Here is a 25,733-nt window from a genome sequence, read left to right on the forward strand (position 1 = left end):
CTCACAGACTTTTCCTGCCCCAGGCGGTATTGAACTCAGATCCTCTGATCTCAGCCTCCTAATTAGCTGGGATTACAGGTGTGAGCCACCAGTGCCCGACACAGTATTTTTTTTTTAAACAGTGATTTTTTTTACTCTAATTCTCTACAGGTAACTTTTTTCTTTAGTGTGGTTTCTTCCAGTTGCTGCAAGTTGTAGTTTAATTTTAACTATATTAAATTTTTAATTTTCTGTTGGAGTATCTAGTTTAGGACAAAATCTATTTCTGTAAGGCAGTTTCTCACTTGGTTCTACTGATATTAGACTGGATAATTTTTTTTTTTTTTTTTTTGCCAGTCCTAGGCCTTGGACTCAGGGCCTGAGCACTGTCCCTGGCTTCTCTTTGCTCAAGGCTAGCACCCTGCCACTTGAACCACAGCACCACTTCTGGCCATTTTCTATATATGTGGTGCTGGGGAATCGAACCCAGGGCTTCATGTATACGAGTCAAGCACTCTTGCCACTAGGCCATATTCCCAGCCCTGGATAATTCTTTGTTAGGAGCTGTTCTTTGCATTTTTGGGTGGTGAGCAGCAGTCCTTGTCTCTACCCACTGGATTTCAGTGGCATGCTCTCAGCAGTGAGAACCAAAAATGTCTCTGTACAATGCAAGTGTTGGAGGTGGAGAGAAGAGAACAGCATGCAGAGAGGCAAAGATGCTGTAGGAACTGTATGTTTATAAAGCAATCTGAAGTTTGGCAAAGTGCACTCCCTTTTCAGACATAGGAATGTGAAATGGGATACTGGTGACATATGCCTTTAATTGTAGCTATTTAGGAGGCTGAGATCTGAGGAGTGTTGCTGTAAATGAGTCTTGGCAGAAAAGTCTGCAAGACACTCTCCAGTTAACTGCCCAAAAGTGGAAAGTGGAGGTGTGGCTCAGCATTAGAGTGCTAGCCTCCAGTGAAAAAGCCAAGGGAGAGCTTCAGGCCCTGAGTGATTGCTTTCATTTGCAGATATATAAGAGAAACCAACGTCCAAGCTATCGTTCCTTTCTATACGGACTGAAAAGTCTTGAATAAGAAGATACAGAAGTGACATGAACAAATAGACTTTTTTTTTTTACAAACAATTCTAGTTTATCCTTTGAGGATAAACTTTGAGCATGTTGTGACATTAGGCCAATTTGCAGGACAAGCCTATGCACTTGGCATTTGTAACTTAGCTCAACACGGAACCCATGGATATTCCTATCCACACAGATTTTCAACCTTTTATGCACTTTGTTTATGTCTCTGTCTTTTGTAGGCTAGTTGCTTATCTTTAACTTGATCACAAAATTCTGGAGACAGCTAGGCACTGGTAGCTCACACTTATAACCCTAGCTATTCAGGAGACTGACGTGAGGATTGCATTTTGAAGCCAACGGAGCATAGAAATCTGAGAGGTTCTTATTGCTAATTAATCAGCAAAAAATTGGAACTGTTGGCATGGCTTCAGTGGTAGATGATCAGCCATGCATATAAAACAAAGTGAGAGGGGCTGGGAATATAGCCTAGTGGCAAGAGTGCTTGCCTCCTATACATGAAGCCCTGGGCTAGATTCCTCAGCACCACATATATAGAAAACGGCCAGAAGTGGCGCTGTGGCTCAAGTGGCAGAGTGCTAGCCTTGATCAAAAAGAAGCCAGGGACAGTGCTCAAGCCCTGAGTCCAAGGCCCAGGACTGCCAAAAAAAAAAAAAAAAAAAAAAAAAACAACAACAACAAAACCAAAGTGAGGGCTGGGAATATGGCCTAGTGGCAAGAGAGCTTGCCTCGTATACATGAAGCCCTGGGTTCGATTCTCCAGCACCACATATCTAGAAAACGGCCAGAAGTGGCGCTGTGGCTCAAGTGGCAGAGTGCTAGCCTTGAGCGGGAAGAAGCCAGGGACAGTGCTCAGGCCCTGAGTCCAAGCCCCAGGACTGGCCAAAAAAAACAAAAAACAAAAAACAAGGGCTGGGGATATAGCCTAGTGGCAAGAGTGCCTGCCTTGGATACACGAGGTCCTAGGTTCGATTCCCCAGCACCACATATACAGAAAACGGCCAGAAGCGGCGCTGTGGCTCAAGTGGCAGAGTGCTAGCCTTGAGCGGGAAGAAGCCAGGGACAGTGCTCAGGTCCTGAGTCCAAGGCCCACGACTGGCCAAAAAAAAAAAAAAAAAAAAAAAAAAAACAAAGTGAGAGTGAGGCCTTGAATTAAAGCCCCAGTACTAGCACACACATACATACAAATATACATAAACACATATTTACGTTTATTTTTTATTTACATTATATATGAGAACAGAGAACATTGTTATCTGTTATATGCATACATATGTGTGTGTGTTTGCACACATACACACACACCTACTTTTTTCTGGAGAGCTACATGGCAACCAATTTAAGGCAATAGATAACAACTATATGTTATTCATATACATATAATATAAATTTAATATACATTATATATGTGTGTATGTGCATTTTTTTTCTGGAGAGCTACATAACAACCAGTTTAAGGTAATAGAGAATAATACAGAACAACAATATGTAATATATGTATATATATACACACATGCACACACACAATCTATATTAAATACACATTATATATACATGTGTATGTGTATGTATATATATATATATTTTTTTTTTTTTCCTGGAGAGCTATGTACCAATGAGTTTAAAGCAGGGTTGACTACTTTCCTTGAAACATCAGCTTCCCCATTTGGGATAGATATTATATAAGTATTCAGAATAATTTTGCCTTCACTAAGGTAGCTCTGTTGAATTCTGTGTCTGACCTCTATCCCAATGATGTCATGTTAACCACCTTGGCTGTTTTAACTTCAGTAAGACCACAGAAAACCAGCTCTGTCTTACAACACAATACAGTTTATTTTTCCAATTCATTTTATATTTAGAAAATTCCATTTCTGAATTCCTTCTATAATTTAAGATAATGTCCTTGTAGAGAACAATATAAGAAATAGGCTTCAAATTTCACACTGCCATTCTATAAAAAATATTCAACTATTTTAACAGTCCATTACATTCCAAATTAGAGACTAACACAGGACACAATGTTATATTACATTATAAATTATCCTGCTCACATTATGACTAATTGAGATGAACACAAAAATATAAACGTACTTGTGCTGGGGAATTTCCACTGCCTCTGAAGGGTTATAGAAGTTCCGTCCAATTTGGTACATGGACAACTTTTTCAGTATCCTGCAAGGGTAGTTTTTAATCTTTGGTAAATATTAGTCAATAAAATGTAATTCTAAATTTGTACTCAAGCTGAATGTGAAATACTTAGAATGTACAGAATTCTCCTATTAGAATACTTTGACACTAAATATCCAGGACTGTCACTTCATATTTGAGAATGACATAGTGAAGTTATTTTTCTCTTCCTGAGCTTAACTACAATGATCAATTTGTGGTCCATTATAAACTCAACCGTGGTTACTATAACATTTTAGTTAGCTGGAAAGGGCAAGGGGCCTGCCTCTTCCCCATTTTGAGAAGAGGCAAGTATTTCTGATAAAGCTGTTCAAACTCCCCAAGGGCCTCACATCTCTGTGGTATCCCCCTCACCACTGGTCTAGTCACCTCCAGTACCTCAGATCACAAAAAGGAGGTGACCACATTTGGGGGGTGGGGGCTATAGGATATTCTGAGTCTAAGTCAGAAAGCAAGGGCTCTACCTCTGTGATGTGGGCTACCAAATGTCACAATCTCATTCCCATTATTTATTTATTTGCTTATTTATTTTTATTGTGTGGGTGCTGTGGCCTGAACTCAGGGCCAGGGCACTCTCCCTGGCCCTCTACCACTTGAGCCACATCACTACCTTACAGGTAAGAGTCACACAGACTCTTCTGCCCAGGTTAGATTCGAACCACAATCCTCATATAAGCCTCCTGAATAGTTAGGATTATGGGTATCAGCCACTAGCCTGAATATTATAGTCTCCCTATTTATTAAGTAGGATTTATATAACAAGTATCTTCCTCAGGGTGCTCATGTAAGCACACTGTCAGATGAAACGATTAGAAATTCTTTGACACTGGAAGGCATCTTACAAGTAGTAACCAATTTAAAATATCCCCATCAGAGGGGCATGAGCCAGACTGGCTTCTGAAAAGGTAAATGTCAGATATGATCAAAAGAGACTGGACAAAATTTAGAATCAGAATTAGGAAAAAGTGCATCTGTGTGTTACATTTCATTATGTGCATCCACTACTCACTAAAGCTAAAACTTTCCTGAGTTCCTCCTCTCCAGAGGTTAGACTGGGAAAATGGGTGGTAGGCTATGGTTTCTGAGCAGCTCATAGGAATGATTCTACCAGCAGTATGAGGAACTGGGCATATGCTTTAGAGTATCTACTTTTCAGCTGGGAAGCACTTTGCTTTCCAGGCCCCACCCGTGATATTCTATCTATTACGTCTGCTGAGGAGTTAGAGGATCTACCCTGGATCAAATCTTACCCAAGGTGATTTTGGAACAAATAATCCTTACATTAGCCTGAAGAACAATTAATAGTTTAGTTCCTTCCTTCTACCCCAGGTGTATATGTGACCAAGGGGAAGGAGTGAGGATGTTGCCAGGACAGACAGCAGATGGTGATTTGCCTTTTATATTCCAATCAACCAGCTAGGAGAAAAATAGACCCTTCCACTGATGAAGCCAAACACAGTGAACTTAAGTCTAGGGTTCAGGATATAATGGAAATGAAGAAAAGAAAACGGGTACCCTCCTTCTACCAATGTGATGGTAGTAACTGTTGAATGTCTTGTCTCAGTTCTGATAATACTGGACAATGATGATTTGTGCTAACAAGAGGTTATGATGGAATTTTGCAAATTACTGTCAAGTATAAAAGTAGATAAAGAACTGTCATAATGATGAGGCCTACAAATTGTTAAGTTAAAAAGGTATGTAGTAAGCTAGGTGCCAGTGGCTCATGCCTATAATCCTAGGTACTCAGGAGGCTGAGATCTGAGGATCGTGATTCAAGGCCAGCCTGGGCAAAAAAGTCCCTGTGAGACTTTTCTCTAATTAACCACTCAAAAACTGATAGTGAAACTGTGGTAGAACATTAGCCTTGAGCAAAATGAACTCAGGGACAGCGCTCAGGCCCTGAGTTCAAGCCCCACAATGGACAGATGGCTTAACACCAGCACAGGTTTACTCAGGAAAAAGACAGACAGGGGGAGAGAGTAAGGCAACAGTATTTTTAACTTAAAGCACTGGTCTGGAGCTCATGATAAGGCCTTAGGTATTCAGACCTAACACAAATAACTGAACATTTTAATATCCAGGCTCTATGCTGAGAGGTATCATTAGTCCAAATTAAATTTATATTTGAAGTGCCTTACTTTTTTATGCTTTTAGGTTGGTTTTTTGTTTTGTTTTGTTTTTTGCCAGCCCTGGGCTTGAACTCAGGGCTTGGGAACTGTCCCTGAGCTTCTTTTGCTAAAGACTAGTACTTGACTACTTAAGCCACAGTGTCACTTCTGGCTTTTTCTGTTTATGTGGTACTGATGAATCGAACCCAGAGCTCATGCATGCTAGACAAGCACTCTACCACTAATCCATCTTCCCAGCCCTGAAGTGCCTTACTTTTTGAAGATGATATTGAAGAACTGGATGCACACAGGAGAGCTTGCAGCCAGTTCACACGTTAGAGTGATGGTCATCTTTACAGTCTCATCTCTGAGAGTTTTACTGGACAGTTCTGTGACCTGGGAAAATAGGCACTTAAAATGCACTCTGCTGGGCTTTCTCAAATATGTAAAATGAAGATATCATAAAGCCATCAATGCTTCATATACATGAGTGAAAACAAAACTTCAGATGTTCCTATGTAATTAATAACAATGCTCATATTATGTTGGGAGGGGTTTATTTCCTTGGTCTCACTATATATAAAGCTAAAGATTAAGCAGATACCCTCCCAAAGAAATTTCACATATGTATATACCACACGAGCACACAGTGCACCCATTTTCAGGGACTGCTTGGATGGCCAGAAGCCTCACCTCAGTGAACTGCGCTGGTGCTGTCAAGTTTGTGAATTATAGAGGAACACTCTCAAAAGCTTGTTCATAAAACAGAAAAGCAGAGAAGAGAAAAAAAAGCAAATGAGAGGATAAAGTCAAGAAGAAAAGTGAAAATGAGGAGAGGAGGAATGATGATAGAAATTAGAATAAATTCCAGAAATTTCATTCTGAAAATTTGAGAAAGGAATCTTTGAAATCATGTGACAAAACTAATTTTTCCTCATCAAAAAAAAAAAAGGAAAAGAAGAAAAAAATGAGGTAGGTACTAGGGAAATCTTTAGGACTTTTCTAATGCAGAACGATCTTTTAACAATGTAAAAATACATGCATTTGTTACTATAACATACATTTGTTTTTTAATGTAAGAATTCAGAAAACAATCAAATATCAATCTATCATCAGAGATTTTTCAAGGATAACAAATTAGAAACTGGCTTAGAAATTGGCTAATTATTAAGCATAAAAGCACAGGGTTTCATAAAAGGATCAAGCCTCCAAGAATGCATAGACATGCATTTCTTGAGTTAATTTCCAGATATGTACTTATAATCTGAAATTTTAAACCTATACTACTGTGTCATGCTACTTAAAATGTTAAGTTTAAGGATTCACTTTCTTTTTTTTTTTTTTGGCAGTCCTGGGCCTTGGACTCAGGGCCTGAGCACTGTCCCTGGCTTCTTTTTTGCTCAAGGCTAGCACTCTGCCACTTGAGTCACAGCGCTACTCCTGGCCATTTTCTGTATATGTGGTGCTGGGGAATCGAACCCAGGGCTTCATGTATACGAGGCAAGCTCTCTTGCCACTAGGCCATATTCCCAGCCCCAAGGATTCACTTTCTAAGGGTAAGAAATAGAAATATTTAATTTTGTTTTAACTTTTCATATAGAAATTGGTTCTTTTTTTCCTTGCAGTAATCTTAACATCATTTTAGAACAAAGCTATGGTAAGATCAATATCAATCTTATTAATGAAGATATTAAAATAAAAAATGAAGATGTTGGGCTGGGGATATGGCCTAGTGGCAAGAGAGCTTGCCTCATATACACGAGGCCCTGGGTTCGATTCCCCAGCACCACATATACAGAAAACGGTCAGGAAGTGGCACTGTGGCTCAAGTGGCAGAATGCTAGCCTTGAGCAAAAGGAAGCCAGGGACAGTGCTCAGGCCCTGAGTCCAAGGCCCAGGACTGGCCAAAAAAACAAAACAAAACAAAACAAAAAATGAAGATGTTGAAAGCATAACAATATAGTAACAAAATATCATATTTCATTTCCAGTGGCCATACTTAAAAATAGAACATACGTTTTAGACATATCATTACATATTTCATATGATGGAACAAGTCATAAAAGAAACGTCATTTCTATATTCAGAGACTAATATTGTTTGGACACAGGCAAGACTGTGCATAAGCAAATGCAGTAGAATAAATTAATAGCTCTGAAGTCACAGGTAAATGGCATTTTTAAGGTCTTGCCTATTTGTGGACAAGTTTTAAAATGATGCCTATTTTTAGGACACTTATAACTCTTATTTTTAAAGTGCTAGAACACTGGCGACTTAATCATGTAATCAAGTACTGATAAAAATTTAGGAAGTCTTTGAGCTTTCCAGCTGGGAACAAAAAAAAAAGTGAAGAGTTAAGTACTCAGTCTAATTTCCATTTTTTTTTTTAAAAAAAAAAGCTCTCTCTCTCTTTTTTTTTTTTTTTTTTTTTTTTTTTTGTCAGTAGTGGGGCTTGAATGCAGGGCCTGGGTACTGTCCCTGAGCACTTTCACTCAAGGATAGCACTCTATCACTCTAAGCCACTGCACCACTTCTGGTTGTCTTACAGTTATTTGGAGATAGCAGTCTCATACATTAGTTTTAAATCGCGATCCCCAGATTTTAACTTCCTTAGTGGGTAGGATTACAAACATGAGCCGTGGGCACCTGCCCCCTGTCTTTTTAAAATACATATGTCTAAGCATATATCTGCATGCATATACATACACAAATATATAATGTCAATTAACCATACTCTACCTTTTTCTCTAGCTTTTGTGAGAGAAAAAGGATAACACCATCAAATGCTTTTGCTTTGTTGGCAAGTTCACTATGATTATAAAGCAAAGCAATCCTCAGCCTTCTAGATTCAATATCTGGACTGTAAGTCACATGGTACTGGTATAGCTGCCAGTCTCGGGGAAAATCTAAATTGAAGAGATTTGTAACCAGATTCACAGGTATTCCACTAGAACCTGAGGAAACAAACAAAAATAACAATACTAAAAATTACAACACCATTAATCATACATAAATGTAATTTACATTTGCATAATAGTTGCTATAAAGCAAACATTTTTAACCAGTGGTGCAAGTTAATGTCTAAATCTTAAAGCCTTGCCATACCATTGTGAATTAGAGTACTATCATTTGTGAGGCAAGGCAACAGAGAAACACAGAACCAGAAGCTAACATTCTTAACTTGTGGAGAAGTTAACCAACCCAGCCTCCTCCCAAGCCTGCTTCCAGCTCCAATTTGCTGCAATTCAAAACTGCTGCAGTGGGCTGGGATGTAGCTCAGTGGCAAAGCGCTTGCCTAGCAAGTGCAATGTCCTGGGTTCAATCCCAAGTACCAAGAAAAAAAAGACCAAAAAAAATACAGTTTAAAAAAAAAAACAACTGCTGCAGTAACATTCTCATATGCTGCCATAAAATCTTAAGCAAGATTTGGTACCATTAAAAAATAAGTATTATGAGGGGCTGGGAATATGGCCTAGTGGCAAGAATGCTTGCCTCCTATACAGGAAGCCCTGGGTTTGATTCCCCAGTACCACATATATAGAAAACGACCAGAAGTGGTGCTGTGGCTCAAGTGGCAGAGTGCTAGCCTTGAGCAAAAAGAAGCCAGGAACAGTGCTCAGGCCCTGAGTCCAAGCCCTAGGACTGGCCAAAAAACAAAACAAAAAATAAAAAACAAAATAAGTACTATGAATACTGCATACCTGTTTTGCAGTTTTTCACATGTGCCAATTTGTCTCTAATACAGATATCCAGGTCCAGAAAGTCCCGTCTCATCTTCACACTTCGTTCTGCAACAGTACTTCCAACATTACCCAAAGATACACCATCTTTATCTAGAATATGAAGAGAACACGGTAATAATTCACATATAATTCTAAAGATATTGTCTATCACTAAATCAATAATGAAGCTATAAACTCAGATGCTTGTGAATTTTAAAACATTCCTGACTCTACAAAAGTTTTTCACCTAAGAATTAGAATGTGAAGAAATGATAGAATGTTTTGCTGGAAACAAAATATGCTGATTTAGTGTTCTTATTATATTCTTAATTTTTTATTATCCTTAAGAAATCATACAAAGGGACTGCAATTCAACATGTCATTTTATGAGTACCATGCATTTTGATCAATGTCACCCTTTCCATCATTTCCCTCCATTTGTCCCAGTCCCACCCATGTCCTTTTCATTATATTTCACCCTTTATTTCTTGGTTAAGGAAAGAAGTCTGTCTCCCTATGTCTAGCTCTACATGACTGTTCCTGTTTTCATTCTTTTTTTTTAAGTTTTTTTTAAAGTTTTTTAAGTTTTTAAGTTTAAGTTTATTTAAACAGAGCTCAATGGGGGAACCATGGTATCATCAGAGTGCATCCAGAGGAAAAAAGGGTGGAGGGGCCAAATGAGACTCAATCAAGGGCACTCCCACACCTTTACTGTTTGATCTACAGGCCAGTAACCACATAGGGGGCCGTCTTGTGGAAATCCAAGGAGGTAACAAAGTGTTCATGTGCACTGAGGGTCTGCATGCATCGCTTATTCTTATAATCCCATACATGTAGAGTCTTGTCATCAGCACAACTCAAAATAAACTTCCCCCCAGAATGGAAGAGAACTCCACGTACCCAGTTATCATGACCCACAAGAGTCATAAGGCACATGCCAATACTGACGTCCCACATCTTAATAGTTTTGTCTCTGGATCCAGATAGCAAGAATGGCCCAGGTTTGCCACTTTTTTTTAGTGTCAGATCCTGTTGCTTCAGAGATGAAGAATATGAACTTTCTGGAGCCCAGGAAATGCATTCCACCACATGCTCCTGTTCTCGGAGCTCGGCCTTGCATTCCTTTGTTGCTCTGACCCACACATGCACAGTCTGGTCATTGGAACAGCTGGCTTTCAGAGTGCCATCGTGATTTGGGTGCACCACACGAACCCATTCTCTGTGTTCTGTAAATGTCTTCACACAGTAGCCAGTTTGCACTTCCCACATTTTTATAGTTTTATTCTGTGAGGCAGACACTATATGATCATTAGGCATGATGGCTACTGAAGAGACATTGTGGTCATGGCTGTGCATAGTTCTGATTCATTCAAAGCCCTGAAAATCCCATCATTTAATGGTCATATTTGCAGAACAGGAAGCCAGAAGCTTGTCACTGTGGTCAAAGGAAATGTCCTGTACAGAATCTGTATATCCTTTAAGAGTTCGTTCAAAATCTCCAGTCTCATAATTCCACACCTTAATTGTAGCATCCTCTGAAGCAGAGACCATGACACTGAACACAGGATGGAAAATGACTCAAATGACTGGACTCCTATGACCACTCAAAGCATATTTTTCTTGTGGGCGGGGAATCCATTCTTTTTTTTTTTTTTTTTGGCCAGTCCTGGGGCTTGAACTCAGGGCCTGAGCACTGTCCCTGGCTTCTTTTTTGCTCAAGGCTAGCACTCTGCCACTTGAGCCACAGTGCCACTTCTGGCCATTTTCTGTATATGTGGTGCTGCGGAATCGAACCCAGGGCCTCATGTATATGAGGCAGGCACTCTTGCCACTAGGCCATATCCCCAGCCCCGGGGAATCCATTCTTTTGGGTCTCATTTCTGACCAAGAGGACCACCTGATGTAAATTCTTCTTTTGCTTCATTTAGCTTTGATTCTAATTCCATAACCTTCTTTTGTAATCTAATAACAGATATCCCTTTTTTTCCAAGGCCAGCATACTTTTTACCTAATTCTTTTATTTATTATTATTATTTTTTTTTTTTTGGCCAGTCCTGGGGCTTGGACTCAGGGCCTGAGCACTGACCCTGGCTTCTTCCTGCTCAAGGCCAGCACTCTGCCACCTGAGCCTCAACGCCCCTTCTGGCCGTTTTCCATATATGTGGTGCTGGGGAATCGAACTGAGAGCTTCATGTGTAGGAGGCAAGCACTCTTGCCACTAGGCCATATTCCCAGCCCACTTTTTACCTAATTCTTCATTCATATCTAATTCAGCTTCCTTTTTAAAAACCAAATATGCTTCTTCATAGCCATTTGAACGAAGATAATCTTCATCTCGTTGTGTCTGGGACAGCACCATTTTGGCTGTAATGTGGAGCTTATTTAATATAGTGGTATGTCCCTTCTACAGGAAATCAAGAAGCTTTGTAATCCTTGGATTTGTAATTAAATATGCCACTAAGTGGCTTCCACACAGAGGAAATGATTCTTTTGCAGTGAAGCCAGTAATCAGGAAATAGTCCACAAGAAAGGTTCATTCCACCGGAGCACTGCACCACTAGGCCGCAGCCTCTGCAGGGCCTCTTGGGTCCTTCACTCCCAGCCACCGGATGGGGAGGGGGCGGGGAGAGGGAAGGGAGGAAGGAAGGGAGGGAGGGAAGGCCCTGTTTTCATTCTTGACAGCATGCTGGAGATTTATACCAAGGTCTGAACAGGGAGACATTAGAACCCTTTCTTTTCCCAGTGAAAAGAAAAGGACTATCTAGAACACATGAAATTAAATTTTTTTTCTTTGTTTTTCTTTTTTTTGTGAGTTGTAGAGTTTGAACTAAGGGCCTAGGCACTGTCCCTGAGCTTTTTTGCTCAAGGCTAGTGCTGTACCACTTTGAGCTACAGCTCAACTTCTGGTTTTCTGGTGGTTAATTGGAGGTAAGAGTCTCACAGACTTTACTGCCCAGGTTGTCTTTGAAGCACAATTCTTTTTATCTCAGCCTCCTAAGTAGCTAGGGTTACAGACATAAGCCACTAGCATCTGGCTTAAAATTTATTTCAAAATGAATGTTCCCTGTTTAAATAGTATAAGAGGTACTGGGTTTGGGGGTGTGCCATTGGCACTTTGAAGACAACAAAATGCCAAAAATCAAAACATCGAAGTATATTACTTCAAAATAATACCAGTAATGAATCTCTAGAATTCTGATGTGGACTACTGTCCTGTGGTATAACTTCCACATGCAGTTTCCCCAGGTTGCCACTTTCATCTGCTCAAAACAACAGACCCTACCTTTTTCAATAGAGTCTCAATTTCTCAAGAAATAACAAAATGTAATTTATCAAAACTCTGCTTTCAATATAATGCTACCAGGCTGGGAATGTGGCTTCATGGCAGAGTGCTTGCCTAGCATGCATGAAGCCCTGGGTTTGATTCCTCAGCAGCACATAAACAAATAAGGTGGGAAGTGGAACTGTGGCTCAAGTGGTAGAGTGCTAGCCTTGAGCAAAAAGAAGCCACGGACAGTGCTTAGTCCTGAGTCCAAGCCCCAGGACTGGCAAAACAAAAAGTTAGAATGCTATCTTACTAATTCTATTCTATTTTCAAATTATGTTAACCTTAGAAGACTGACCATATTATCCAATGCTCCTGATTTCAAAAGATATTGGATATTTCCTAAAATTTCAAGCTAGGATGGCAAATATTAATGGCTGAGGGTAAATGATCATTTAGTGGGAATAGATTTTCAGTTGTGCAAGGGTGAGAAAACTTGCAAAGAATGATTGATTTAACACTTAAAATAGTAATTATGCAGGGCTGGGAATATGCCTAGTGGTAGAGAGCTTGCCTCCTATACATGAAGCCCTGGGTTTGATTCGCCACATATATAGAAAAAAGCCAGAAGGGGCGCTGTGGCTCAAGTGGTAGAGTGTTAGCCTTGAGCAAAAAGAAGCTAGGGACAGTGCTCAAGTCCTGAGTCCCAAGTCCCAGCACTGCCCCCTCCCAAAAGTCATTATGTATGTACATACATTATGTAAATTAAATAAACAGAAATTGAATCTGTATTCCAAAGGTGAAGGATTTCTATCACTTGCTATTCATATGAATGTATAGCCAACAGGGAAAAGCAGTCTGGAAGGTGGAATGATGTCTGAATGGTGCAGGATGTGGTACACTCCCTCTCATTGTGTGAGCCCAGATTACACAGGGGGTATGAAAGCGTGGCTGAAGAATTTCCTGCCAGGAATGGAAGAATGGAAGAGGTAGGTCTACGTGGAACCAGAGAATCTCCCACCAGGAATAGTAAAGCCAACCATAACATAGGTGAGAGCTCCAGACTCTCAGTTTGGGAGGTCCCAAGTGCTTTCATATTGATTAGGAATCAAAAACTTGATTTGGTGTCCAGAACAGGGGAACTAACAGGTTTCACCTGAGGTTATAAGATGAACTGTGTGGCCACTAACATGCATATGTAGAAATCCTAACCTGTGGTACTTCAGGTTAGTAAGGTGACTACTAATTTGTCTGATGTCATAAGAGGAGGAATTAGAACACAGAAATATGCAGAAGAAACATTATGTGAATTCACAGAGAAACAAGCCATCTATAAGCCATGGAGAGAGGCCTCAAAAGGAACTGACTCTGCCAACACCTTGATCTCAGATTTAGCTCCTCCGGAATTATGTGAAAATACATTTCTATTATCTGAGCCACCTAGCCTCCACTATCTTGTTATGGAAATCCGTAATTAATGTGTTGGGCATGCCAACTCTTATCGTGACAGTGGTACTCAAAATGGCATGTTGACAAAGATCCCATCACGTTTTCAGGGAAGAGAGCTATTGTCAAATAGGGCTGTGTGTCCCAGGGGAAGAGGATGAAGAAAAAGAAGTCAGCAGAAGCATTTTACCATGCTTCCACCATCCCAACAGGTGATAGCAATGCATTTGGATATCACATATTTCTAGAGGCTTTTTTTTTCCTCTCTCAAAATTTGTCATTGAATAAAAAGAATCAGAAAACTGGCTTCCTCATGACAGTGAATTACCACTTAAAAAGCACTATCAGCGGACTCTATGTTAGGGAACTTCTAAGTACATGACTACAGGCATCCCTTCTTAAAAAGGTGCTGGAGGGGCTGGGGATATGGCCTAGTGGCAAGAGCGCTTGCCTCCTATACATGAAGCCCTGGGTTCGATTTCCCAGCACCACATATACAGAAAATGGCCAGAAGGGGCGCTGCGGCTCAAGTGGCAGAGTGCTAGCCTTGAGCAAAAAGAAGCCAGGGACAGTGCTCAGGCCCTGAGTCCAAGGCCCAGGACTGGCAAAAAAAAAAAAGGTGCTGGAGAAGCAAGCCTGTGTCTCTAAGGTTGGGTAAAGTCACTCTTGCTCCATTCAAGTTGAATAAAGGTAAGGGGAACATCCTCAGTTGTGCTTACATTGCTGAGAAGTCCTGCTGGTTCCCAGGAAGCCACTGCCTGAGGCCACTTCATTGTCACTAGGATCAACAGATGTGGTCTATAAAAAGGGAAAACATTTTGTTCAGATATAAGTCACAAATGAAAACGTTATCACAAGATCAGATCAGTCAATGTCATGTCCTAAGTCATTAGATAACCATGATCTAGGAAAAGAAAATATTATTGGGTTAAACTCTTGAAAGGTGAGATCCATTCTAGACAAAAGAAAGAGCTATGGTCATTCCAATTTATTAACCTGCTTTTAGTACTATCAGGCAAATACAATGTCAAGACCCAAGTGTAGGGATGTGATCTTTGTGTTCAGGAAACCCATCAGGAAAAAAAAAAAAAAAAAAGGGCACAACTGTGCATGTGCATGGAGCTCCTGCCTCTGTGGCCACGGGACATGAAAATAAATCAAACCCAGACAGGGACCTCTAAGGCACAGATCTAGATGACTCTCTCTGAATAAACTGGCCCAATTTGTTTAAAAATACGTGGAGAGAGAACCATTAATGTTTTCTCTTTTCATGGAAACTACTTTTCATGGACATTACAACAAAATTGGCCAGTTGCAAAAATGAGGAAAAGACCACTTTCCTGAAAATAAAATGATCACAAACTACTCAACTGAGTACTCTTAATCTAAGTCTAAAAGATGGCTCAAAATACTGCAAATATAGTTGAAATGTTACTTACTTGTGAGTCCATTCAAATCTAGTCTCCTAAGACTAGCAACCAGCCCAACACACAGTAGTTAATCAAGCAACAGCAGTTGAATCTAAACCATATCTGTGTTAGAGATTATTCATTTTATGGACCAATGAAGCAAGACTAAGTTGTGTTATGATAAAGGCTATGGCATAAATATGATCAATTTCCTCCCCAAAAATGTACAGCCAAATTAGAACTCAGAAAGTAGAAAGCAATGACACACTTTCTCCCCCAATGGTCTTCACTGGCTAATGTACCTACATTCATATCTTACGCAGATGAGAGTCCTTGAAAGAAAAAGATGAGAAACTTCAGGAAGACTCCAAGTTGAGAGAAAGTGCTTTCTTTCAGAGAGAGGAGATACAGAGAGAACAAGGGCCATCCAAACTGAAGACAGAGGTAGGAAAAGAAAGGGTGCTATCTGCACCCTACTTACCAGTGGCGAGGCTGGGGAGCGCCCCACTTGGGTGGTACTGGGGCTGCGAGAGGAGCCTCGTGCCCTCACACGGGCCCGTCCACTCATGTTCCCGCCAGCCCAGAGCTTTTCTAGAGCTATGAAGCCTCAACACGGTTGTGGAGATAGGCGTAACTGACAGAGGCGGGGGCGGGCCCCGGCGGGGGCGGTGCTCAGCCTACTCTGAGGCTGGAAATGAGGGGGAGGTGTGGGCGGGGGCAGGAGCTGAGGCTCCCAGGGCAGGTGGGCGGCGACCTATGCCTTTTTGTTGTTTTGTCCCAGTACTGGTACTTGAACTTGGGGCCTAAGTGCTGTCCCTGAGGTGTTCCCCCTCCTCAAGGCTAATCCTCTACCACCTGAGCCACATCTCCACTTAGGTCAGACATCACCCTTCTTTGTATAAAGATACTGTGATTCAAGCTGCATCAGAAGTTTCTTCTCTAAAGTGGCATGGTTAAAGGACACATTTAAAGCAATTCCCTTTCTCCTTTGACCTACATCTTTTTATTGTCCTATCTTCTACTTTTCTCACTTTGTACTTGTTGACTCCTTATTTTCTTCTTCCCTCCCCATCCATATTCACCATTTATTCCCCTCCCATTTTATAATGCACTTTTTTTTCTTAACTCCATTAGTGAATCCTCTTTTCTTTCTAGTCCTGCTTTTACCTTTCGCTGGTCATTGTAATTTTTCTAAGTCTGTATTTAAGACGTGTGTGTGTGTTTGAGGATTGCAGATAGGAAGAATAGAATTCTGTGTTAATCCCAACATCACATTTCCCACTTTCAACAATCCCAGCATCCTCTCCCTGTAAAAAAGAAAGTTTGTCTCTTCTTTTTTCTGCCTGTTGTCATGTTCCAAGTCTGTCTTTATCCCACCTCTTTTTAAAAATGCCATTATTTGGATCAAGCTATGGAATGCCTAACAAGAAGTAGGCTCAAACCCCAAAACTACAAAAAACAAAGCAATTACCATAACAAAAAGGGAATTATTTGACTTGGTGGCTAAGAGCTGTAGACTGTACATAGGAAGTGACTACAGTGTTTAGGAGATGAATCATCAGGTTAAAGTAAAAACAGGCCAGGCAAAAGAAAGAGGACAAGCTGAATTGGACCTGGCACAAAACTCAGAAAAGACCAAGCTATCACAGTTCAGTTATCTAGAACCAGGAAACTCAAAAGAAACTGCCCAGCCAACAAAGCCCTGTGGGCCATGGGTGAGCACATTAGCCAATGGAGATACATACTATAATTCCAAGACTGGTCCTACAGAAGTGTCAAAGGTACCTGAAACACAAACATTACTGTAGTACAATGCAGACAAGGAGGAGGACCTGTGGTCTAGCCTTTAGCGAAAGACAGTTAATTGTAGGCATTAGTGAGGTTTCCATTTCATAGTACCCAAACATTTAAGAACTGACAAAAACTGTCACTGTTAGATGTCATGAAGTTTACTTTTCTCCCTTTGTATGATTCCACAAAGCAGTGCAACCATTTTCACTGCTCTGCACAGGCAAGGCCAGCATATCTGAAGGAATGTCATGTTCCAGTTTAAATTTCAGGTCCAGAAAAGACATAACTAATTTTATGCTAGGTGACATTGTGGCTTCCCTCTCTTCTGTTTGTAAGTGCAGGCTGGTTGGTCAGGAAAAGGTACAGAAGGTTGTTCATGATTTATTGTCACACTTGCAATATCAATTTTTTAAATCAATCCAGATTATAGGAAAATATAAAGAAAGAAGAAATTAGGCAGTGATTGTTCACATTGTAAAGGATTCTTCACAGAGTTCCATTAAATACTGAACTCCCTTAGGGCACTTAATTTAGAAGATTTGATTTAAATGCAGCTTTTCAGGAATGTTTCTGGCTTAAAGTGAGGTACACCATATATTCATCTTCACTTTTCTCCAGGGACAATGTTACCATTCATAGGGTTGAGGAACAAAAGAGTGCTTGTTGAGGATGTCAATGGCTTCCAGGATGGCCCTTATCACCTTTCCTAGGATCAGAGGTTTTGAAGAATTCGACCAACTAAGAAAAAAGAAAAAACCCAACCTACTACTGGATACAGTCAGTCCACTATCCATAGTACCACCCTTTCTAAAACCATTGGTTAGCTTCGCCCCCGGTCCAGGCAAATGTGTGAGAGATGGAGGCTGCACAGACCACAAACAAGGCACAAATGTGGCAGAGGAAGGGAACCACTTAAAGATTTCTGGTAGCTGAGCTATCTCACACCTGTCCCAGGTAAGGATGGGTCCACTTCACCTAGAATGCCGATGCCCATCAACAGCACGGGGAACCCAACTGGTAGTTGTGCAAAAAGCATGAGAACCCACCTAGCCTAAGTAGTGCCCATTGGCAAATCACCTTTATCCCACCCCGCAAAAACGGGCGTTCAAGGGGCTTCGTCCCAGACCTGGCCCTCCAAAGTGGCCTGCAGCCACCGGTCCCGAGAGGAGAAGTCAGCGCTCAAACCAGCCGGCCAAGTTGCGGATGACCTTGGTGCGGTCCCCCGCGGTCTGCACGGCCTGGCAGGCCCGGCACCAGGGCTCGTCCCAGAAGGAGGTGAGGTGCACGGCGAAGCGCCGGCGCCAGTGGAAGTAGCGGCGGTAGACGGCCAGGTTGCGGTCCAGGAAGAGCAGGTAGTTGGCCAAGGCGGCGGCGCTGGGGAAGTCGTCCACGTGGATGAAGGCGCCGCGCGGCACGAAGCGCTCGTAGTTGGCGCGGTCGGGGCCGAGCACTACCGGCACTGCGCCGGCCAGCAGCGCGTTGCGCCAGAGCTTCTCGGTGATGTAGTCCCGGTGCTGCGAGTTCTCGAACGCCAGGTAGAACTTGTAGCGCGCCACCAGGTGCAGCAGCCCGCAGCCGGGCACCGGCCGCCCGGGCCCGCCGCGCCCGAACACGTCGATGGGCAGCAGCGGGCTCAGCTGGCGGTAGAGGCGGACGCGGGCCTGGCGCTCATCCCAGTGGCTCACCACCCAGGCCGCCAGCCCGCGCTTCCGGGCCAGCGGCGGCAGCAGCCCGGGCGGCGGGTCGCGGGGGCCGGCGCGGGGGTAGAGGCGGCCGTAGGGCACGAAGACGTCCGAGTCGGCGCGGTAGGACAGCGTCCAGTTGAAGAGGCCGCCGCCCAGGCCGCGCAGCCCCGGGGAGTGCGAGGGCGACTCGAAGTTCATCCACACCCAGCGCTGGCCGGGGGGCCGAGGACCCGAGGCCGCCAGCGCCGCCGCTTCCTCGCGGCCGTCGGGGCCCGGCAGCCCGGCCTGCACCAGGTCGCGGTGGTGGAAGAGTACGACCTGCGCCTCGCTGTAGGCCGCGCGGTCGGTGAGGAGGCGGCAGCCGCCGAGGCCGAACCGCAGCCCGCAGTCCGGGGGCGGCCGCCCGGCCCCGCCGCGCCCTCGGAAGGGCTCCCACCACAGCAGCACGCCGACCGGCCGCGGCGGGGCCGGGGACGCCCAGGGCGGCGGCGGCAGCGGCAGCTGCGCCCAGCAGGCCAGGGCGACTAGGGCGGTGCCCAGAAGCCCCGCCGCCGCCCAAGCGCCCCGGGGCCCCGCGCCGGTCCTCCGCCCGCGCCGCCGGGCCCTCGGCGCCGCCATGGAGCGCGCGGGCTCAGGCGCGGCCGCCCGGGAGCGGGGGAAAACGGCGCTCATGCTGCCGCCGCCGCCGCCCAGCGGCCCCGCGGGCCGGGACGGAGGGGCGGACCCGGAATCCGGAGCCCAGGGCGGGGCGAGGCGCCGGAGGGGTCCGCCCGCCTGACTCCGGCCTGGTCTGCGGGTGTGGCGAGCACCCTAGCCGGCGGGCGTGTCCGGTGGGCGCCCGCGCCCCGAGCTCCGGGCTGCCCCTCAGGACCCCGTTTCTAGGCGTTTGAGCCTCCCCACGCGCGCCCACACCCTGGGGCTTGTGTCTGTGCCTTCACCCACAGAGGCCCGAGTCCTAGCCTTCCAGATCTAGGGCGTGTTCAGGGATCTTGAGACCCCCTCCCCACCCCCCCCAGCCGCGCCGCGTGGCAGCCGGCGGTGGCACCAACCCTAGGCGTCTGTGGCCGGGCAGAGCGGCCGCTCTAGTCTGAGCATCAAAAGCCGAGTCCTTCTCCGAGGTCCGGCCCGGCCTGGTCTCCGCCATGGGACAGCGACGCCCGCTGAACCCGGGGGGCGGGGGACGGGGAGGGGCGGACGCGAGGGGACCGGCGGAGGAGGGGACTGGAGTCAGCTGGAATGTGCAGGTAGAGGTGCGACCTCTGGTGCATGGCCACTGTGACCTGGCCTGCCAGGGGATGGCCGGTCCCTTGAGCCTGGACTTAAAGACTTGGTGCATTTTGCACTACTGTAGCCATAAAACCATTCCCTTTGCCTATAGCCAGTATAAGAGGGAAACAAAAACAAATGCCATCTAAGCAACCAGTGTCTTTCTTTTGCTCCCCCGAAGACTGCACTCCTTGTGCCACATAACTGAGAACTCACAAACCAAAGATAAAAGACCCTTGAGGCACTTGTCTTCTGGGACTTAACTGACTATTCAGTGAGATAAATAAATGGAGATCACTATTAACTTTACTAAACACTTAAGAAGCAATCTAATTTCTGCACTCAGGAAGATTAGGCAAAGTCCTTGGGACTATAATGTACTGCCTAAGATAAATATTACTGCCCTAAAGGGCTATGCTGTGTCCAAAAAGGATGTGTCACACCGGCCTCAAGTTAACTAAAGACCCAACCATCTGGTCTCTACATTTACAGTGAAAGGAGAACTTTCCCCCCCCCCACCCCCCAGGGCAAGACTGGACTTCTGGTTTGGGTCCTTCTTTTATGTTTCTCAGCTTTTATTCCATGAAATTCTACTTAGGCCCTGAGCTGATCCTAGGAGAGGGGACAACTTGAGAAAATGTTCAGTAGATTCCTTCTGTGCATTCTGTGGTTCCGGTTTAGAATGTAATATAGGCAATAGGATGTTAGGAGAGAAATGTCTGGCATAGGACCATCCTGCCTAGTATTTTGATGTTATTGGTAAGGAAAATAAACTTGGATCTGCCATCTGGATTTGTCTTGTTTTCAAAGTTTCTAATGGATATATAAGGTGTATACATATTTATGGGGTACTAGATGATATTTTGAAACATATACATTGAGTAATGTTCTAATCAAGGTAAATATTCAACATCCTTTCTTCTCACTTAAAAAATATCTACAGTACATTATCCACCATCTGGGTTTTTGTTAAGAGCCTTTTCTTTTTTATTCTAAATCAAGAGTAAAGCATCAAAGCTTCTATAACATTGGTGGCCTTTGCCACCAGCCTTCAGAAGCAGTTTAAGGCCTCCATGGAAAATGTTAGACACTTGGTCTATGCCCACCAACATAGTAGTATTTCCCCCAACACACTACAACCTCCTACATTGCTTCTAGCGCCTATCTATCTATCTATCTATCTATGCATGTGTGCATGCATGCCAGTCCTGGGACTTGAAGTCAGGGCCTGGGCACTGTCCCTGAGTTTCTTTTGCTCAAGGCTAGTGCTCTACCACTTGAGCCACAGCACCACTTCCAGCTTTTTCTGTTTATGTGGTACTGAGGACTGGAACTCAGAGCTTCTTGCATGCTATGCAAGCACTTTACTACTAAGCCACATTACCAGCACAAACCTTTCAATTTGAAAAATGAAAATTTAATTTTGTATTTGATGGCAGAAATTTCATGGATTTCCCTTTCTTTTAATTAAAAGAAAGGCCACCAAGGCACAAGTACCTTGTTTTAATCAAAAGAAGAGAAGACTGTTATGGCTTTCTTTTTCATTCCAGTCAAAAATGTTTATGCACATTCTCCTTCTGCCTGTACCTGGGGTAGAATCATCCCAACCTAAATTTCATGGAATAAAAATGGGGAGAAGGTAGGTCCTCATAGGAGAAACATGATCGTAAAGGAGCATGTTAGTCACCTCTATGTAAGCAATTATCACCATGCTTAAAATGAAGAGGCTGGAAGTAATTCTAAATCACCTTAGGAACATTCCATGAGCCATTCTAATTTGGTAACAGTAAATAATTGATATGTGTATTTAAGGCTACTTTCCACAATCATTGCACAGGAAGAACTGACTGCCTTTTACTTGTTTTTTATAGCCTGAAGACTATACCAAGGACAAGTATAAAGAAAGGCTTTGAGATGCTAAGTTGCTGAAGTAGTGAAGAAGAAAACTCCACAACTGTAAGCTGAATGTACCAAGGTGAGCTTTCAGTTCACAATTTGCCAAGGGTGACCTGTTCAGTTCCAATATTTTGTACAGAACAGAATGCTATGGCAGGATGAACCAGGCCAATGTGGCTCCTAAAATCTAAACTCATGCCTTATTCCTCCCAGGGAAAGAGCTCATTTGGTGGTAAGTCCACAATACCTCACTGTAACCCTATCCTAGTGCCACTTACCAGAGAGAATTATTTCCTATGGACACCCCAGAATATGTTCTGATAGCTTCATCATCCAGCCAGAATCAGTCTCTATCTGCATGAGCTTTCTGAGAACTAGGCTACCCACAAAAAGGTTATTTTTGGTTGGATCTGAGGTTTCTGTGACAGAACATTGACCTGCTAAGTAGAATCTGTAGTTTGCAGCCCTTCACACTGTTGTATTCTTGCTGGGAAATGACAAGAGGACATTGAGTAGATATGGCTGGAAAGGCAAGTAGATGAAGACAGTTTGCTTTGTCAGTCACATTTTTAACAGCTTAATGAGTAACTAGGTAGAGAATGGACAGCTTGTTACAAGTTGTTAGGAAGTACATAAAAATAACGGCAATCCACAATGTATTTTCTATATACTGGTAAAACCTTGTTAGAAAAATAAACCTGAAACAAAGCTATTTTATTTTTTACCAGTCCTGGGTCTTGAACTCAGGGCCTGAACACTGTCTCTGGCTTTTTGTTGTTGTTGTTGTTGTTGTTCAAGGCTAGCCCTCTACCACTTGAGCCACAGCACCACTTCTGGCTTTTTCTATATATGTGGTGCTGAGGAATCAAACCCAGGGCTTCATGTATAGGAGGCAAGCACTTTACCACTAGGCCATATTCCCAGCCCCAGCACTTCACTTTTTATAAAAATAATTTACGGACCTGAAAGAAATTGTTATTCATGTTAGGAAAATGGAGGAGAACAGAAAAGGGAATAGGTTGGCCATTTGAATATTTGTAGCATGTTTTGGGCCATACAAAACTATCAACATACACAGGTAGCTGCTGGCAGCTAAGGAGAAGCCTGTATGTTTACCCATTCTGTACTAAATGGCTTGGGAGTCTTTTTACTTCTTCATTCATTATCTTATCAAAGACATTCTTGGGGCTGGGGATATGGCCTAGTGGCGAGAGTGCTTGCCTTGTATACAAGAGGCCCTGGGTTCAACTCCCCAGCACCACATATACAGAAAATGGCCAGAAGTGGCGCTGTGGCTCAAGTGGCAGAGTGCTAGCCTTGAGCAAAAAGAAGCCAGGGACAGTGCTCATGCCCTGAGTTCAAGGCCCAGGACTGGCCAAAAAAAAAAAAAAAGACATTCCTTACTTTTATATATTATAGCACAACTCTTTTGCCATCATCAAGCTTGTAATGCTATTTCTAAAGTGTTTGCAAGTAATACAATGTCAATAGTTGTTCTATGTTGACATTTGCAAAGCTACATTCACATCAGCTCTTATTTGGGCTTGCAAAACTGAAAAAGCTCTAATATTTGCCAGCTGTGTACCAGCTATGTGGGTGTAACTGAGCAAACACAGAAACCTCCATCTTTGGAAGTCAAGATAGCTAACATACTTACCTCACCCATTTAAATTACATTTAACAATCCCTGACTTGAAAGTCCAAAGGTTGTTGTCAGAAGCTGCTTGTGTTCCCTCTTTTGGAGGTAACCCTGCTCACTTTGCTTTTCAAGGGGCTTTTCCTTGGTTGTCTTAACCACTTTGTCCTTTGTTACTTCTGTATTGATTTGGAGCAGAAAACTTGGGGTGGGGGTGGGGGGAATTGTTGGTTGTTTTCTTCAAACAGAGTTCTCAGGCTGGTGCTGAGTTTCTAGGCTCAAATGACCCTCTTCCTTCAGCTTCCTGAGTAGCTTGATATACGGGTCTCACCATGCCCAGGTTAGAAAGTTCTTTTAGGCACCTATCTCCACGCTGTTCTTATCTAATCTACAAGGTTTGTCAGCCTGTCCATAAAAAATCTGAAACAAGGGCTGGGAATATGGCTTAGTGGCAAAAGTGTTTGCCTCCTATACATGAAGCCCTAGGTTTGATTCCTCAGCACCACATACATAGAAAACAGCCAGAAGTGGGCTGTGGCTCAAGTGGCAGAGTGCTAGCCTTGAGCAAAAAGAAGCCAGGGACAGTGCTTAGGCCCAAGGACTGGCAAAAAAAAAAACAAAAAAATTGGAAACAAGTTTTAGTTGGGGACAATGGGTTGACATGATTTGTCCACTCAAAGAGTTGTCACTTTCTCTGTTTTAGTCATAGAAATGAAATGTGGAATTGCAAATTAGAAGGAAGCTCTTTAACCCACACACATGCATTCCAAGCAAGAACTATAATTAAAATAGATAAAACTAGCTATCTTACTAATGAATCTTTTAGTTGCAAAACTAAACAGGGAAATGACCAGTCAACAAGTCCTGACTGCAGAGATTTATTTAGTTGTTTTAGTCTTTTAGTTTTTACCTCCTCCCTCCTGCTCCCCCTCTTCCTCCCCCTCCTCCTTTTTGGTGTGGTAAGAATACTTAACAAATGACCTATGCTTGTAATTGGTTTTCTTTTTTTTTTTTTTTTGGCCAGTCCTGGGCCTTGGACTCAGGGCCTGAGCACCGTCCTTGGCTTCTTCCCGCTCAAGGCTAGCACCCTGCCAACTGAACCACAGCGCCCCTTCTGGCCGTTTTCCATATATGTGGTGCTCGGGAATCGAACCAAGAGCTTCATGTATAGGAGGCAAGCACTCTTACCACTAGGCCATAGTCCCAGCCCCTGTAATTGGTTTTTAAGTGCATAGTACAATATTTCTATCTATAGGCAAAATGTTTACCAATTCTATACAACTTACTCATCTTACAGAACTGAAATTCCGTGTCTTCCATTAGTCACCTCTCCTTTTCTCCCGTCCATCCCCCTACCCTCCAAAGCATTTCATTGTCATTTCTGTGTTTGACTACTTTAAATTCCTTATATAAGTGGAATCATGCAGTATGCATCTTTCTGTGACTTATCCCTCTTAACATGATGACCTTCAAATTCATCCATGCTTACCTCTAATTTTCTGTCCTGTGAGAGGGGTGTGTGTGTGTGTGTGTGTGTGTGTGTGTGTGTATGTGTGTGTGTGTGTCTCTGTGTGTGTTTAGACAGAAATAAATCTAGCTAACATATTCTGGAAACTAAAGTGGTTGTAATTATTAAAATGAACACATCCATTTCCTAAAACGGACAATGTTGACTGTCAACTTCATTATCTTTCTGGTTTCTAGTTTCTTCCTCCTAGAGTATGAATTTGCCAAGAAAACCTAAGGGATTTCTTATTTGAGTAGAAAGGGGTGGAAATATGCATTAAAATTCCAATTTTAGAAAAACCAGACATAAAATAAATGTCTTTCAATAGAGACAAGGTTAGTAAATTGTTTTACAGCCATATCATGATATATAACCTATAACATCCTGGTTTGATGAGCACGTATTACAAAAGAGAAATAATAGTGTCAGGCTAAGTAAAGAGATGTGGACTATACAAATATATTACATGTATTTTTATTAAAATAAAGCAAGGGCTGGGAATATGGCCTAGTGGCAAGAGTGCTTGCCTCGTATACATGAAGCCCTGGGTTCGATTCCCCAGCACCACATATCTAGAAAACGACCAGAAGTGGCGCTGTGGCTCAAGTGGCAGAGTGCTAGCCTTGAGCAAAAGGAAGCCAGGGAGAGCACTCAGGCCCTGAGTCCAAGGCCTAGGACTGGCAAAATAAATAAATAAATAAATTAATTAAATTAAATAAAGCAAGAAGTCTTATTGTATAAGT

At 43.1% G+C, this 25,733-nt stretch overlaps 2 protein-coding genes and 1 pseudogene across 4 annotated transcripts in view; all 3 read right to left on the reverse strand.

Annotated features, from left to right (window-relative positions):
- The window catches only part of Piwil4 (piwi like RNA-mediated gene silencing 4), a 36,626-nt gene extending 20,770 nt beyond the window's left edge, over positions 1-15,856 (reverse strand). For all 3 annotated transcript variants that reach the window (XM_048344089.1, XM_048344088.1, XM_048344090.1), the window contains exons 1-6: positions 15,691-15,856; positions 14,520-14,598; positions 9,069-9,200; positions 8,107-8,321; positions 5,642-5,763; positions 3,161-3,241 (exon numbers count right to left, since the gene is read on the reverse strand). In XM_048344089.1, the coding sequence (XP_048200046.1) occupies positions 3,161-3,241; positions 5,642-5,763; positions 8,107-8,321; positions 9,069-9,200; positions 14,520-14,598; positions 15,691-15,777 (716 nt within the window). In that variant the 5' untranslated portion in view covers positions 15,778-15,856. The remainder of the gene's footprint in view (positions 1-3,160; positions 3,242-5,641; positions 5,764-8,106; positions 8,322-9,068; positions 9,201-14,519; positions 14,599-15,690) is intronic.
- On the reverse strand, positions 9,778-11,448 carry LOC125349733 (annotated as a pseudogene).
- A 1,513-nt stretch (positions 15,857-17,369) lies between the features above and the next one.
- Fut4 (fucosyltransferase 4) lies at positions 17,370-19,326 on the reverse strand. The gene has a single exon (XM_048344092.1). The coding sequence runs from the start codon at positions 19,301-19,303 to the stop codon at positions 18,173-18,175; it is 1,131 nt and encodes a 376-aa protein (XP_048200049.1). The 5' UTR covers positions 19,304-19,326; the 3' UTR covers positions 17,370-18,172.
- Between the last annotated feature and the right edge of the window lie 6,407 nt (positions 19,327-25,733).

The sequence above is a fragment of the Perognathus longimembris genome, chromosome 3 (genome assembly GCF_023159225.1).
Source record: "Perognathus longimembris pacificus isolate PPM17 chromosome 3, ASM2315922v1, whole genome shotgun sequence".
NCBI lineage: Eukaryota > Metazoa > Chordata > Mammalia > Rodentia > Heteromyidae > Perognathus > Perognathus longimembris.